The sequence below is a fragment of the Nothobranchius furzeri genome, chromosome 3 (genome assembly GCF_043380555.1).
Source record: "Nothobranchius furzeri strain GRZ-AD chromosome 3, NfurGRZ-RIMD1, whole genome shotgun sequence".
Taxonomy (NCBI): Eukaryota; Metazoa; Chordata; class Actinopteri; order Cyprinodontiformes; family Nothobranchiidae; genus Nothobranchius; species Nothobranchius furzeri.
The window spans coordinates 70,148,632-70,164,562 of record NC_091743.1 but is presented as its reverse complement, the minus strand read 5'-3'; the positions used below and the strand labels follow the sequence as shown (position 1 = coordinate 70,164,562).

The window sequence follows — 15,931 nt, the reverse complement described above, 5'->3', positions numbered from 1 at the left end:
TAATTTTACAAGAAATCCATTTTATTTTGTTGCTACTTGATATTAAAACATAATTCAGTACAAAATAAAATTATTGGAATTTTATAAGTACAAAGCAAGCTAAATTGAAAACAACTATGTTTATTCATCAGTGTTAAAACTATAACATTGAGACTTTTACCACTTGTCAGATCGGAACCTTCACCTTCTTTTTATACATAAAAACACAATTTTATAGCATTTACATGCAGCATGAATGCATAATGAGTTTCTGTTTAAAAATAAAGATCTGATTGGATGAGTTCATGTCCAGAGGGCCTGCAGACCTTCAGGAAAAAAGGCTTCCAGAGCTCAGTTTAGTGGTGCCAATCAATGCTCAGTGAGCGAACTGCATGCTGCTGTCGTCGTGTCGTTAACAAACATCGACTTGTTCATCCCATTCTGCAGGACAAAAAGATTTAAATCAGTGTTTACATTTTGGTAACGGCCAAACTTACGCTGACAGTCTCCTAAACTAATTAGCTAACTGCTGGCAGCCGATTCCCAACGGTATCCTTTGAAGTTATAAAGTGCAAACCACATCCAGCAGGTGACTCATCAAACCTGACTCGTGGGATTCCTCGTCCGCTGTATGGAGTTACATTGTCTCCCGCTTTTCCTCCCCTAAGAACGTGCCCTAATCCTTCAGCCTTTCCTTCTGTTTCTCACAAATACCTGAGAGAGGCGAGGACTTTTGTGTCTAATGTAAGAGGGACACACCCTTACTCCGACAGGTTTTGGCACATAGGGTTGAGCCTCAACTCACCTTTTTCACGTAGCTTTGCAGATCTTTATCTGCCCAGATTCTGTAGAGAAGAATGGCTGCAGCTTTGCTGGATTTGGGGTGACAGCTGTAGAGCAAGAAGGGGAAAATATCAGAACGTGTGGAAATTTGCACAATCCAACTAATGAGGAGTCATAGTCATTTCATGCAGGCCTATTAGCATGTTGGCTCTTTGCCTTACGTGTTGCTGTGATTACTCAGGAGTTTGATCAAGTTGTTTGTTAAGTAATTTTTGTTGGACTCCGGGTTATTCAGAAGCAGGACGGTGGTGGACTGGCACGCCATGGCGTATGTGTCATCAGACTCTGCGGTCACTTCAGTGTGTCCGAGAACATCAATCAGCCTTGGGAGAGCTTCACGACCTTCAATGAGAGAAAAACAAAAACGCTGACTGCTTAACACAACCGCACAATTGCAGGATATTAAACTTGATGATAATAGTTGATTTCAAATTGTTCAGCAATTTGTGATTCGGGTTTTGGACCTGCCCCTTACCGATGAGACTGTACAAATTTTCGTTCTTTAGCAGGTTAATTAGCAACGACATGGCGGCCCTCTGCAAGTCATCTTTGTTGGACTTTAGGAGAGGGGCGATAGCCTGCATGCCATATAATTTCTTCACAATGATCTGACCGATTACTTCAGAAACCTGGACAAACAAAGAAGCAGAACAACTCAGACCATCAAACCAACCGGAGGACCTCCATCACACTAGTTACCAAAAAGGTTTGGGAACACATTTAAAGAGTTGAATAAAATGTATTTTTGTTTGTGTTAACATTTTAATTGGTAGCCTGGACCTTTTTGAGTCCAGTTTGTGTTTTGTTATCTTTGCAGAAAAAGAGTCAATTGAATTCAGTTTATTTGTATAGCGTCAAATCACAACAAGAGTCGTCTGAAGAAACTTTACAAAGTAAACGTTCCAGTTAAGCTTGTAATGCCAATCAGTTAAAAGCTTTCTATGCAAGAAATCCCAGCAGACTGCATGGAGTCACTGACTTGTCAGACTTTACAGCAATCCCCATACTAAGCTAGTATGTAGCGACAATGGAGAGGAAGAATGGTAAAGGGCGTGTGTTTGAATAGCAACTTTTAGGGTCCCAGCAGAGAAAGCTGCTGTTGCGTCCTTGGGCTAGACACCGAGACCTGGAATAAAGTTGCTGTTTAACAACATGTACGCATGTTTAAAGTGGCTGCCTCGTGTAACCTGCGTTGATTTGAAGCGTCGTTTGTGCACGTTTGCATGCTGCAAGTATCGAGTAATCAGTAGGTAGAGTTGACAAAAGGAGCGATACACACCCAGCATGGTGACCGTCTCTGGTTTAGAGGTCCTTTATATTTTCCACGATCCCACTGCTGTCTTTTCTTCTGCCATGATCCCAAAATTAGTCAGTCACTGATCTCTTCTATTGATGCAGTGTTTGTTTTGGTTGTACCTCACAAAACCAGGGCCCTCATTTATCAACCGTACGTACGAACAGATCTGTGCGTATTTCGTGCTTGGGAACGATTTTACGCATCGTGTGGTATTTACCAATTTGTACTTGTGCGTGAAAATGTTCCTTAATATAAGAACAGCTCTGACCATGAGTAGGAACAGCATCTAGTGGTGGAACGGGGGAACAGCAGTACTGAAGGTCATCCACGCGTGTTCCTCATCCACAAATTATATTTACCCAGTATGTAGTTATGTCGGTGGAAAAATGGCTTTGCGCATAATTGGATCTAAAACCAACAAAAGGCACATGTGACCGACGGGAATCTGACATTATATCATGACTAATCTGTGTTATTTGACAATTTAACAGAGCGTGCACACGTTCTCCTTAAGCGCACTAGGAAAACCTTCTGCTATGTTTTGATTTGGGACCCTTTGTGGCGCGACAGCCAAACCTCACGAATCAGATTCCAGTTCTCTTTTTTTTTTAACTACAACGACCCCCCCCAATCACTTCCTGCTCCCAGGTCATACACGCAACTATACTGAATCCGAGAAGAGGCTGAGGCTGAACTCTAACAACATTTCCAAATAAAACCAACTCCAAACAGAACGACTCCTTTAATGTAAATGAGAACCTGTTGCTCTACAATTATCAAATAATTTTTTTATTTCTGGCGGGAACCTCTCCTCTGTCCCGGCCGCGTTTTTAACCTCTGCAACTTGTTTTTTTGCTTTTCGGCAACCAGTGTTTCAATCTCATTCTCAATAAAAGTTTTTCTTAATTGTCTGGAAAAAAACAGAACTTCCTCACATGCTGAGGACATAGCAAGACCAAATATGGTTAATTGAGGGCATTTCTGTATGCAAATGATGGTGAGCAGACACAAGCACCTGGGTATGCACAGGTGGGATTTATCATCAGTACGAGAGGCCACCGCATGTTTCATAAATCAGTCTTTTGACTGTTCGTACACAAATTCTAAACTTCGGTCGTAGGAGGGAATATAGGAATGTTTGATAAATGAGGGCCCAGGACTTAATCTGGCCGAAATCTCTACTGTGCCCACTAATGGAACGCTCCAGTACTACACGCAGTGCAGCGAAGCAGCAAGCATGTGAACAGAGACGCAGCCTGTTGCCTGCGTCACCACAAGGTTAGAAAAGCCAAAATATTCCAGGCCTTAACCCTACCTGCCTGCTGGTGGCGCCTGTGCTCGACCGCCTCATCTCTGTCAGTGTGCCCCAGGGGAGCTGTGGCTACATTGTAGCGCATTACCACCAGGGTGTGAATGACGGATGTGTTGTAAAGTGCCTTAGGGGGTTCTAGGACTCTAGAAGGCGCTATATCACATACAGACAACTTACCATTTACACACTGATGGTGATGAGCTGCAATATATAGGTGGGGGTATTACTCCTAACAAACTCGTAGTTGTATAAATTGCAAACTGATCATTATGTGATGTCATGAGAATTTCGTACAATGCCTTTAGAAGCGGTGAGATTGTGCATGGACCCACAGCAGGCTTTCTTCAGCTCATCCCGCTGACTCCTCTTCAGCAGAGACAAGTAACTCTGCAGGAGTTTGGAGTGGATCAACCAACCCACCCCACTGGGATGCGGATTCTCGACGACTGGATAGTCAAAGGGGCGCTAAATGAGGACAGACAGGTTATTATATGTTGCAGCCATTTCCAGAAGCAGAAAATACAGTGGTGATTTTTCACATGACAACATACTACATTTCTCCAAATGATGCTTTTTTGCATTTGGTAGGTCTATGTAATCCTAATTGAATAGTTGGCAAAAGAAATTCAAGCTTCTAAGTCTGCTAAAAATCAGAATCCAAAGCTCATTTTAGTTCAAGTACTTTAGATTCGGATGTGAAACCGTAATAACAGGGATAAACATGTCTAGACTAACAGGTACTTGGTGCTTGCTGGTGTGGAGTCAGGCTCAGTGACGGTCTCACTCACGTCATGCTCTGAGGATTTGCCTGGTGGATTGAAGCAGCCAACAGCACTCCCACTGTTCTGAATCTGACTCCTGTTGGCAGGAATCAACGTTTTGATCCTCTCGAACAGAGAAGGAACCTCTGCTTCCAGCTGGAACGTCAGATTGTGCAGGATGCACACACTGTTCTCTAATGGCTGCAACAAAATGTTTGAAAAAGAAGAAAATCATAAGTCATAGTCCACATGATACGTGTTTGACTCTGCAGCACAGCTCGTTTTTTGTTTAAAAGTTACATGTATGTGATATGTACCTCATCATCAACATCTTTCTCCTCACAGCTTTTCAGGTAATTGACTAAAGAGTCGACCAGACCTGGACATTTCCTCATGGTCTGTCTGCTGTTTTGGTTGCCGCTGCTGAGGTTTCTGAAAAACAAAAATTGAAAAATTTATCAAACAATCAGAGTTAAATAAAAAACAATGGTGGCAACCACATGCATCCCAGCTGCAGGCTGGAATAGAAACCTGTTTATTTTTGTTTCAGTGCTTCAGAGTCATTTTGTTCTACTTTTTAAATGAAATTTTGAAACTCGCTTTTTATACTGAATGACATTTCTCAGCTGCAGATGGAGTACATCAGATGTACATTAGCAGTTTTTACACAATGTTTCAACAGGTCAATCAACTGTTCTACATCACACCCATGTGTTTACTGACACAGCAGATAAGATAAACCAGTGTAATCTCTAACACTGCTCTGTGCTGTTCTAAACCTGCTGTTACGAGCTCAAAGGGCTTCAGGAGCGTCTGAACAAAGGAAACAAGCCGCCATGTTTGTGTAGTTTAGCATTTAGAAAAAAGGAAGAAAAGCACAAAAATCATTCATGTATAACGCAAAAGCTAGAACAAGAGAGAGAAGATCCAAAGTGCCAATAATGCAAAGGTAAATGGTAAAAACTATAAATGGCCTGTATTTGATGTAGCGCCTTCTAGAGTCCTGGAACCCCTCAAGGCACTTTACAACACAATCAGTCATTCACCCATTCACACGCTGGTGGTAATGAGCAACGATGTAGCCACAGCTGCCCTGGGGCGCACTGACAGAGGCGAGGCTGCCAAGCACTGGCGCCACCGGTTCCTCCAACCACCACCAGCAGGCAAGGCGGGTTAAGTGTCTTGCCCAAGGACACAACGACAGCGACAGACTGAGCGGGGCTCGAATCTGCAACCTTCCGATTATGAGCCTAGCACTTAACTCCTGTGCCACCATCACTTCATAGTGAAGTAGATGAGGTTGAAATTGGTCCCCAATTATTATCAACTCACAAACCCTCTTTTTCTTGGACATGTTTCAGATATGTTCAACCAGTTTCAGAATCACAAGTTTTCATCATCATATGTGCGAGGATCACAACATTACGAATTTGCTGCAGTACTTGGTCCAAGTAAACATAATCGCAAAAATTTGAATTAAGAAATAAACAGTGAAATGATAATGATTTATGACAATGAAATGTTGTCTTGATATTTAACAACATGCCTAAAATTAGGAAGATTAGCTTACCGGAGGCATGCTGTAGCATTAGTGAAGACATAAGGGTCTCTGTTTGCATTGCTGGTGATGTCCGGAGTCTTTGTGTTTGGGACGATCACACGCTCCATTAGAGTGGACAGACTCTCCCTTAACAATACCGACTTCAGGTCATCTTCAGAGGATAAGTTCCACAGGAGACCTGGGAAGCAAGATGAACTTTCATTCAAAATTTGGAAGACTATGATAAAAGGTGATGGTTGAAATAGGAAAGATGTAAACACACTGACACTAGTCAGTGATTCGATGCAATCTTCTGGGTTCCTTTTAGGAAACTTGGCTTAATGAACTGAACTGTATTGGAAAGTTTATTTTGTGAAGTGCCTTGAGATGACTCTTGTTCTCACTTGGCTCTGTATAAATAAACTGAATTGAATCTCATCCACATTAAGCTGAATGACCAAGTCGAGGTGAACGAGGTTTTAAATGTCAGCAATCCTCAGCGGAACATCAGAACTCGGCAGGATAATGTAACGCCCACACAAACGGCTCTCTGTTTGACTCGTTGGTTTGGTTAGGTGAGCCCATGCAACAGGAGTTTGACATTTCATAGCTCTAGTGTGTACCTGTGAGTTGTTTGTCGAGGTCTACGGAGCCGGATTGTTTGAGCTGATCCGTGATCATCGTGATGCCACCACAGTGAAATATCTCCTCTTTGTTGGGGCTGCTCTTGAAGGACAAGTTACGCAGGGTGGCGGAGACTACGTGTTTGACCATTGAATTGGAGCTGGGCAGAAGGGCCAGCAGGGCAGGGATGCCCTTTAGCTTCAATACCTGCAGGACAAAAAGGCTCATGGATTAGCACGACTGCCGAGTGCAGCAGTTTTAAGAAGCCGAATAACTTATTTGCCAAGTTTACGGTAAATGAGATCAAGATAACACAGGACATTAAGAAATGTTAAAAATGGTTTAAAAATTATTTATTTTAGTGAAGCATCAAAATGAAATTTTTGGGCCGACACCAATATCTGATATCAATATCACCGTTATGACCGATAATTGCAGATACCAACATACTCGCATTAATGCTTCTACAATCAGCAGATTTTGTATAGATTGAAAATTATTAAAGCTGAATTTTTTTATTATGTACACACACAACACACGTTTACGCTTCTGAGATTATTAAAATCACTGTCACATGACTAAACAAATGACCAACACCCCCTTCACCCCCTGAAACAGGTAAACAAATAGAAACAAGATGAAATAAATATTGTTTGTTAATATCGGCCCAGTTTTATTTCTTGAACCGATACTGATAAGTTAGAAAAGTTAGAAAATGACTAACATCGGCAGATACCAATATCGATGCCGATTTATTGTGCATACCTAATTTATTTATTAAAATAAGTCTTTTTTTCTGATGCAGGACTTTCTTCTGTGCTGGATCTCAAGCTGCAATAACAAATCTGCAAAACAAGTTAGCTTAAAACACTTTTTTCATGCCTCTTAACAACATTCTTACACAGTATAGCAGCTATAAAACATTTGTGGAGTGGTTGTCTGGCACTTCACCCAATAACACTGCACGGACTGAAAGCAACTATTGGACAATCCAGTTGTCGATCTCACCAAACCACCACACTTCCCCTCAATATCATCAGAGAAGGAGAAAAGGCCGGCTGCTACCACTTCAACTTTAGGACAAACTACCAGTCCCAGAAAGAAAAACAACATTTGAAGTCATGGAAAAGAAAATACATTTGGATCTAGAAAACAGCAACTGGTGTTTAGCATTATCTCTTTGCTATAGCAATGCACTTTCTGGTCCTGGAGAATGTGGCCTATATCATCGATCCATTTTCAGCTGCTTATCCGGAGTCAGGTCATGGGGCAGCATCCTAAACCAAAAGGCCCAGACTTCCCTCTCCCAGCTACTTGGACCAGCTCCTCTGGGGATTCTCAAGGTGTTTCCTGGCCAGCTGGGAGACACGGTCCCTCCAGCGTGTCCTGGGTCTTCCCTTGGGTCTCCTCCTGGTTGGACGTGCCTGGAAAACCTCACCAGGGAGGAGTCCAGGAGGCATCCTAACCAGATGCCCAAGCCACCTCAACTGGCTCCTCCTGGCATGGAGGAGCAGTGGGTCTACTCCAAGCCCCTCCCAGATAACCAAGCTTCTCACCCTATCACTAAGGGAGAGCCCAGCCACCCTGCAGAGAAAACTCATTTCGGTCACTAATATCCACGATCTCGTTCTTTGGGTCACTACCCAAAGATATGAGAGTATAGGGACGTGGATCAACCGGTAAATCGAGAGCTTTACCTTCTGGATAAGCTATCGCTTCACCATGACAGATTGGTACAATGCCAACACCTCTGCAGACGCAGCACCAATCCACCTATCGATCTCATGCTCCATTTGACCCTCACTTGTGAGCAAGACCCCGAGATACTTAAAACTCCTCCACTTGAGGCAGGACATCGTCCCCGACCTGGAGAAGACATTCTACCCTTTTCTGATTTATGACCATGGTGTCAGATTTAGAGGAGTTGATTCTCTTCCTAGCCGCTTCACACTCAGCACAAACCGCTCCAGCGAAAGCTGGAAATCTCGCTCTGATGAAGCCAACACATCATCTGCAAAAAGTAGCTTCTTAGGCCACTAAAACAGATCCTCTCAACACCTTGGCTGTGCATAGAAATCCTGTCCATAAAAGTTATGAACAGAATCGGTGATAAAGGGCAGCCTTGGCGGAGTCCAACACTCACCAGAAATTAGCTCAACTTGATGCCGGCAATGCAAACCAAGCTCGGACACCGGTCATACAAGAACCTAACAGCGCGTATCAGAGAGCCCAGTACCCCATACTCCCAGAGTGCCCCCCACGGGGGGGGGGGGGGGGGGGGGGGGGTAATTCCACCCACCGATCCACAACATCTCGAGTAGGTCAGCAGTACACCACCACCACTGTAAACAGTGTTGGTAGCGCACTGCTTTCTCCTCCTGAGACACCAGATAGTGGACCAGAATCTCCCAAAGCCATATGGAAATCTTGCTCCATGGTCTCATCGAACTCCTCCCAACTCCCATGCCCAGGTTTTTGCCTCCGTGACCACTTGAGCCACATTCCACTTGGACTGCCGGTACCCATCAGCTGTTTCTGGAGTCCCACAGGCCAAAAAGACCCGAGAAGACTCTTTCTTCAGCTTGACAGCATCCCTAACCACCAGTGTCCACTAGCAGGTTCGGGGGTTGCCACCATGACAGGCACAGACAATCATGCGGTCGCAGGTCCTGTCAGCCACCTTAACAATGGAAGCATGGAACATGGCCCCATCGGACTCAATGTCCACCGCTTCCCTCTGGACATGTTTGAAATTCTGTTGGAGGTGGGATTTAAAGCTCCTTCTGACAGCAGACTCTGCCAGATGTTTCCAGCAGACCCTCACCAAACATTTAGGCCTGCCAGGTCTGATCGCCTTCCTCCCCCACATCAAAGCCAGCTTACCACCAGGTAGTGATCAGTTGACCTCTCCGCCCCTCTCTTCACCCAAGTGTCCAAGATATGCGGCCGCAGATCAGATTAAACAACAACAAAGTCGATCATTGAACTGCGGCCTAAGGTATCCTGGTGCCAAGAGCACATATGGACACCTTTATGCTTGAACGTGGTGTTCATTAAGGACTATCCATGATGTGCACAGAAGTCCAACAACAAAACACCACTCAGATTCAGATCAGGGGGGCCATTCCTCCCAACACATTTCATTTGAAATGCCCAAGTGTTGAAGCCAGGCACACATGATACTCCTAGGAATGATACTCAACAGAATGGTTGAGTGTTCCATGATTGTGTTTCGATTTAAAAGCTAGATTGTTCTGCATGTTTGCTATAAAAGCTTTGGAGTAACGCCAACCAAATTCTTTAACTTTAAGCTAGAGCTTTAATGTTGATCTCAATGATTGTTGAGTTAGAAATTTGACTAGTTTCATATTTGACCCCACTCTGCAGCCCTCTACTGGCCAGAAACAGCTCTTAACAAGTTTTATGGAGCATGTAGGTGTCCTAGGGGGTGCTGCTTAATGGCTGTTAGCTATTTTACATGCCCGTAGCAAATGAAAGGCTACCAATTAGCTTTTTCATGTCCCGGCCGTCAATAAAAAAACGAGAAGAATAAGAAAGAAGTTGGCTTCTTTGTTGGCATAATAACAGAGCCTGGAAGGAAAAGTGAAAGAGTAATCTCTTTGGAAGTGAAGCAAAGAGCTAAAACCAGAGGGAACATCAGCACGGCTAGTTTGAGGGAGCTAAGGAAGGCTACAAAATCCCAGACTGATGGTGACCTGGCTTTGTTGCTACTGGACTTGTAATAATTTTTACAACAATGCAGATATTTTTAATTTGTGGCTTATTTAGTAAGAATTGGCTCCTGTTAGTGTTAGCTCATTGTTAGCACTAGCAACAGCAGGCCGCTGCCTGCAAGGTTGTTAGTGACAGTTGTAATTCCACTTTCAACCAGTAGAGTGGGTACGCTGGAAATTGTTTAGCTCCCTGAACTTACGCAACAGTCAAAAAAGTGTGTATTTTTATTTTCCTTCATCTGAACCTCATATTTCCTGTTTTATTTACTCATATTGACTCAAAGCTATCAAGCCTATGCAGTCAAAGCCCAATGCCACTACTTCTCATTAATTATGAAGTGGATCTGGCCTTCAGGATTTGGGCTAATTGTGATTCTGGTGCAATTGTGAATAATGGTGCATAATGTATGAAATTTCCCAAATTGTCCATGCTGTTTTTGATTAGAGGAATTCTAATCAGGGAAACATCATCAAAACATTCACAAAACTAAACAAGAACAAGTTACAGCACCTCTTCTTTTGATCTGTCGTTATTGAAAGTGTTTTGCTGAATGCAGGAAGCACCAAAGAGCTGATAATTCTCATCCTTGCTGTAAAGAAACTCCACAGCCTCCTTCATGTTGACTTTGGCCATATTTGCTCTGTGAGGGGAAAAAAACCCAATTAAAATTGAATATTTAAAAAAAAATAACATCAAGCTGAAGAAAGTTGGTTATTTTTACACTTACTCTGACTTTGTTGTTTTGGTTGGACCATCGGTGACCAAGGTCATTGATTGAGTCTGTCTCATGTCCGTTCGACTCGCTTTCAAATAGTTGTTTGTTTTTGTTGGATATGAACCATTTGGAACATCCACAGGGTGAGGCCGTGAGGTGTTCTTCCTTATGAACTTGCTTGAGCATTGCTGGTTCCTGTAGATGCCCGTGTTGGATGGCAGCCTCTGCGTTGGGATGGAAGGCCTCGGAGCGCCGTAGCTCCAGGAAGGCTCGCTCCGGCTGGAGTTAAGTTGGCCTGCTGGCTTTGGGCCAGTGACGGAATAATTCCTCATGTAGCGAGAAAATGTTGTGTTCGTCCTCATAGACGTGATTTTGTTGTTGGAATTCTGAGGACTGCTCAGGCTTCTGTCAATGCTGTACTGTAGATTCAAAAAAGGATCTTTGTCAGGAGGAAGGAAACGGATTTAAACTGCAATGTTTGTTTGTTTATGTATTTAGCAGAAGCTTTTGTCCAAAGCAACTTACAGGTGATAATCAAGCCATCAGGTTGTCCTTGAGGCTAACAAACACTAACCAGTCAATCCTAGGTGGCAGTGAGGCAGCATAATCAATCATAGCAACGAGACTCGTGTGGGGTCTGAAACAACATATCTAACCATGAACGCTGATTTACAACAATGTGGTGCAGCGCCTGGCAGGTTAAGGAGAGCTAAACTTGACTGACTCTTTTCAAGACATGAAAAAAGATGTGAGAACAAGTTTTTTTTAGGTGAAAATTAGGTCAAATTTTAATTCTGGATTTAGAAATAGACCAAAGGTGAAGAATCTTTCCTCGTATCAGGTAACACATCCAAGCAAATCTGACCAGATTTTAAAACTTAATAATAATTTAAAAAAAGACTGAAGATCTACTCAACCATACAACCTACAATTCACCTGCTAGAGCAAATCACAGGTGTTTGTTATTCTCAGGAGATTAAAAAATAGCAACATTTGTCAAATAAGCAAATGCAGCGCACCAGGCTAAAGACCAAAGGTGACGGATCATTTGCTGCTGTGGCCCCCAGACTCTGGAACTCTCTCCCCCTGAGCCTGAGATCAGTGGACTCAGTGGTCTTCTTCAAAAAGCAGCTGAAGACTCACTTGTTCAAGCTGGCTTTTGTATGACCTTCTTCACCACTCTCTCTTTATTCTGCTCTCCCCACCTATTCCACCTTCCTCAGGATCCACTGATTTCCCTCTTATCTATTCACTCTCTCTTTACATTTTTAATCACAATTGTCTATTTTTTGCTCATTTTAAATATATTTTTAATAATTTTCTAAATTCTTTTTTTATATTTTTACATTTTCTGTTTTGTGAAGCGCCTCGTGATTTTATCTTGCGAGGCACTATAGAAAAGATCTTTTCTTCCTCTTCTTCAGATACTTCAAGATTTGAATCCGAAACAGACCACGGATGAGGTAAAGTGTCTTGAAATAACTTAAAAAGACCAAAAATTCTAACATTTTGAATATTTTACATATATTCTGAAAGATAAGCTCATTAGAAATCTGAATGTCCTGCTTCTAACAACTTGAAGAACTTATTTCTAGTCATCAGCAAGATGAAGAAAAATGCAGCAATGGCCTGTATTTGATATAGGGCCTTCTAGAGTCTTGGAACTCCCTAAGGTGCTGTACAACACAATCAGTCATTCACCCATTCACACACACATTCACACCCGGGTGATGGTGAGCTACTATGTAGCTGCAGCTGCCCTGGGGCGCACTGACACAGGTGAGGTTGCTGTACACAGATGCCACCGGTCCATTCGACCACCACCAGCAGGCAAGGGTTGAGAATCTTGCCCAAGGACACGACAGCGACAGACAGAGCAGGACTCAAACCTGCAACCGTCCAATTACTTAACTCCTGTGCCACAGTCGCAGACATAAAACACACAAAATGTATGATATAGCCTGAAATTTAAAAAGCTGATGCATAAACTCACACTTTTTGGGAAGCCATTGCCAAAAAAGAGGTTTCCGTTTGATTCATGCGAAGGACCTGTTGAGAGAGGTTAAAGGTTATTAGTTATCAGTGCCTGCAGTGAACACACCTCTTTATAACAGGTGTGTTTAAACAAACAATGTTTCTCTGGCGTTTGGTTTATGCTTTAAGGTTTTAATTGATATCAGGATATTCGATTTAAGAACAAAACAGCAAACTGAAAAGTAAAAACTGTGGTTAAGAAGACCCAAGTGGATTATTAATGCACTCTAAATTATTAACCCTTTAAAGACAAAACATTTAATACTTGAAATTTTCTTAGACCTCCATTTTTCAGGATGTTCCTCAAGCTTCTCCTCCACTGGTTTTGGTTATCTGCCACCGTGTGGGAAATATAAGTACTGCAGGAGATGAAGTGCCAATTTAATTTTGTTATGATGGCTGTGATATGGTATATTTAATTAACACCGTTTTCAATAATTAGATATGTTTTATTATTGTGTACAAAATGGATAAAGATAGGATATTATTTGTGTTTTTGTTGTAGTACAACCAAAATATTAAATTTTCATTCATTTTCATATAGAACTTTATTTCGACTTTATAAAGTAAGTAGGGGATGAAATCAAATTATATGCACAGAAAATGTTTTCTAACATGATTTTGAGATCGTTAAGCCTACTTCCGTTCTCAGTTTCACTACATTTTAATTAAAATGATTTTATATTTTAATGTCTAGTCTCTATCAGACCTAATCATTACTAGACACTACCAGACAGCATTCTGGTAAAAGATTGTAGAACCCCTAACCTAAGGTAAACGGTAAATAAATAAATAAATAAATAAATAAATAAATAAATAAATAAATAAATAAATAAATAAATATTATCTGTTTTTGACTGGAGGGACTGAAAATCCACATACGTCGCCACTTTTTATGAGGCCCGTTAATGATCCTCCTGATGTTCTGCTTGCTTGGTTTGTTTTCTGAGGTTTGTTCCGCTCTAATGTGAATTTAAATGCTTTAAAGTTTCTAAATCGTTCCGGAACAGTGTTGTTTTGGCTGAGGAGTGTCTTACTTGTTGGAGACAGAGAAGTGGATCCGCTCATGGTGCTGGGGTGTCTCAACTTGGTCCTCCTGACAGACTGCACTTGCTCCCGCACGCGCTCCTGTCCCGTCCGGTGCTGGTTCACGGAAGGCAGAGCCAGAGAAGTGTTGTCCTTGTTCCCGATGGAGATCCCCATCATCAGCGGATCCAGGCCGGACATGTCGGGTAGAGAGCCGCGCGGCGGAACAATTTCTGAGAGGTGAAAGCTGTCGGTAAGAGAACAAAAGCTCACCTTGCCCTGCCTATTGAGAGATCAGACCGCGCCCTCTCTGCTGTGCTGTACACACACACACACACACACACACACACACACACACACACACACACACACACACACACACACACACACACACACACACACACACACAAGAATGAAGTAGTTATTTTGTGTTTTCAAACAATCGGTTTCACGTTCACAAAATAATAAAAACAGGGTTGGTCTGCAGCCTTGTTAGCATGGGTCAGTTCCTTTAGGTGTTTTCCATAAAAAAAATATTTAAAATAAACATTATTATAGAGCAGGGTTGCCCAATCCTGGTCTTAGGGGGGCAGTATGCAGAGGTTTCTATGCTCCAATGATCAGTGGACTCCTTTAAAAAGCAGCTGAAAACTCACCTGTTCAAGCTGGTTTTGGTGTGACCTTCATCACCCTCTCCTTGTTCTGCTCTACCTATTCCACCTTCCTCAGGATCTACTGGTTTCCCCCTTTCCTATTCACTCTCTCTCTCTTTCTTTACATTTTTAATCACAATTGTCTACTTTTTTGTTCATTTTATATATTTTTAATCATTTTCTAAATTCTTTTTTATATTTTTACATTTTTTGTTTTTGTGAAGCGCCTCGTGATTTTTATCTTGAGAGGCGCTATAGAAAAAATCTCTTCTTCTTCTTCTTCTTCTTCTTCTTCTTCTTCTTCTTCCTCTTCTCCAAACACTTGATTTGCAAGTTGAATCACCTGCAGCAGCTCATGAATTTCTGCAGAAGCCTTAATCACCTTCGGATTGAAATCAGGTGCGCTGAAGCGGAGTTAAAACTAAAACCTGCTGGATACGGGCCCTCCAGGACCAGGATTGGGCACCCCTGTTATAGAGGAATAAACACCAAGTGGGCCTGGATTTTAAAAAAATACATTAATTATTAATATATGTGTATTTGGCTGGTATTAGACTCATCTATGAGCAGATTAACCAAATCTTATGTGAACAAGGGAGGGAGAGAGAGCAGGGGAAAGACATCTAATAGCTATAGCTAGCTATTTCCACTAACATCAGCGTGTCAGTTTACTAGTGATGGTGATAGTGAAGACTGAAGATGTTTGAAATTATCTGACATTTTTGGATTCATGACCAGCTCAGTGGTCTAGTGGCAGAGTGCCAACCCTGGTACTATCAGGTGCTTCCTGTCTACATATCTAAAATACCTTATTAGTATTTCAGGAATGACATATTTAGGCAATTATTAATACAAAAAAATAATCAGTCGGGATTAATTCAGAAACAAAATCGAATACAATTACTAACTGCTCAGATATTCACTATGAGTTCAGCAAGGTCAAGCAAGATTAAATCATTTCATCCTCAAACGATGTGAATGTTGAGCAACTGACTGACCCCAGTGTCTGAGCCATCCTGATGTAAAGAGGGAAGGTGTTCCATAAAAAAGGAGTGCAAGGTAAAATGTGGGTGAGTAATTAAGGGTTAAACTACAGCAATGATGGCGACCTACATCAAATGTAGCAGTTTCTAAGTAGGAGTCTCGCAGTCCAGTATAAGACCTCAGCAGTCTGCAGCCCAGGTCCTCGGGGTGCATGTTGAGGTCACCGCCTAGAATGACCACATCTGCTCCAGCTGAAGTGTGACTAAGTGAACAAAAGAGCATCAAGATGAAACTTTTCATTCATTTCTGTTCAAAACTGAGACTCCAAATAGCAACAGATGGAGACAATCATGCAAAAATATGAAAACACACAGTAGCTCACAGAGGATATGTGCTGTAGCAAAGATACACTACCGGATAGTGATGGG

General features: G+C 42.2%; 1 protein-coding gene across 1 annotated transcript; it reads right to left on the bottom strand.

Annotated features, from left to right (window-relative positions):
- Positions 1-205: 205 nt before the first annotated feature.
- Positions 206-14,171, bottom strand: LOC107385037 (plakophilin-1). Its single transcript, XM_015958622.3, has 13 exons — positions 13,878-14,171; positions 12,800-12,855; positions 10,819-11,225; positions 10,602-10,731; positions 6,356-6,563; positions 5,763-5,931; positions 4,510-4,624; positions 4,220-4,393; positions 3,726-3,896; positions 1,298-1,451; positions 984-1,164; positions 785-869; positions 206-420 (listed from the first exon to the last, which is right to left on the bottom strand). Exons 1-13 carry the CDS (start codon positions 14,065-14,067, stop codon positions 349-351), a joined length of 2,112 nt encoding a protein of 703 aa, XP_015814108.3. The 5' UTR covers positions 14,068-14,171; the 3' UTR covers positions 206-348.
- Positions 14,172-15,931: the final 1,760 nt, after the last annotated feature.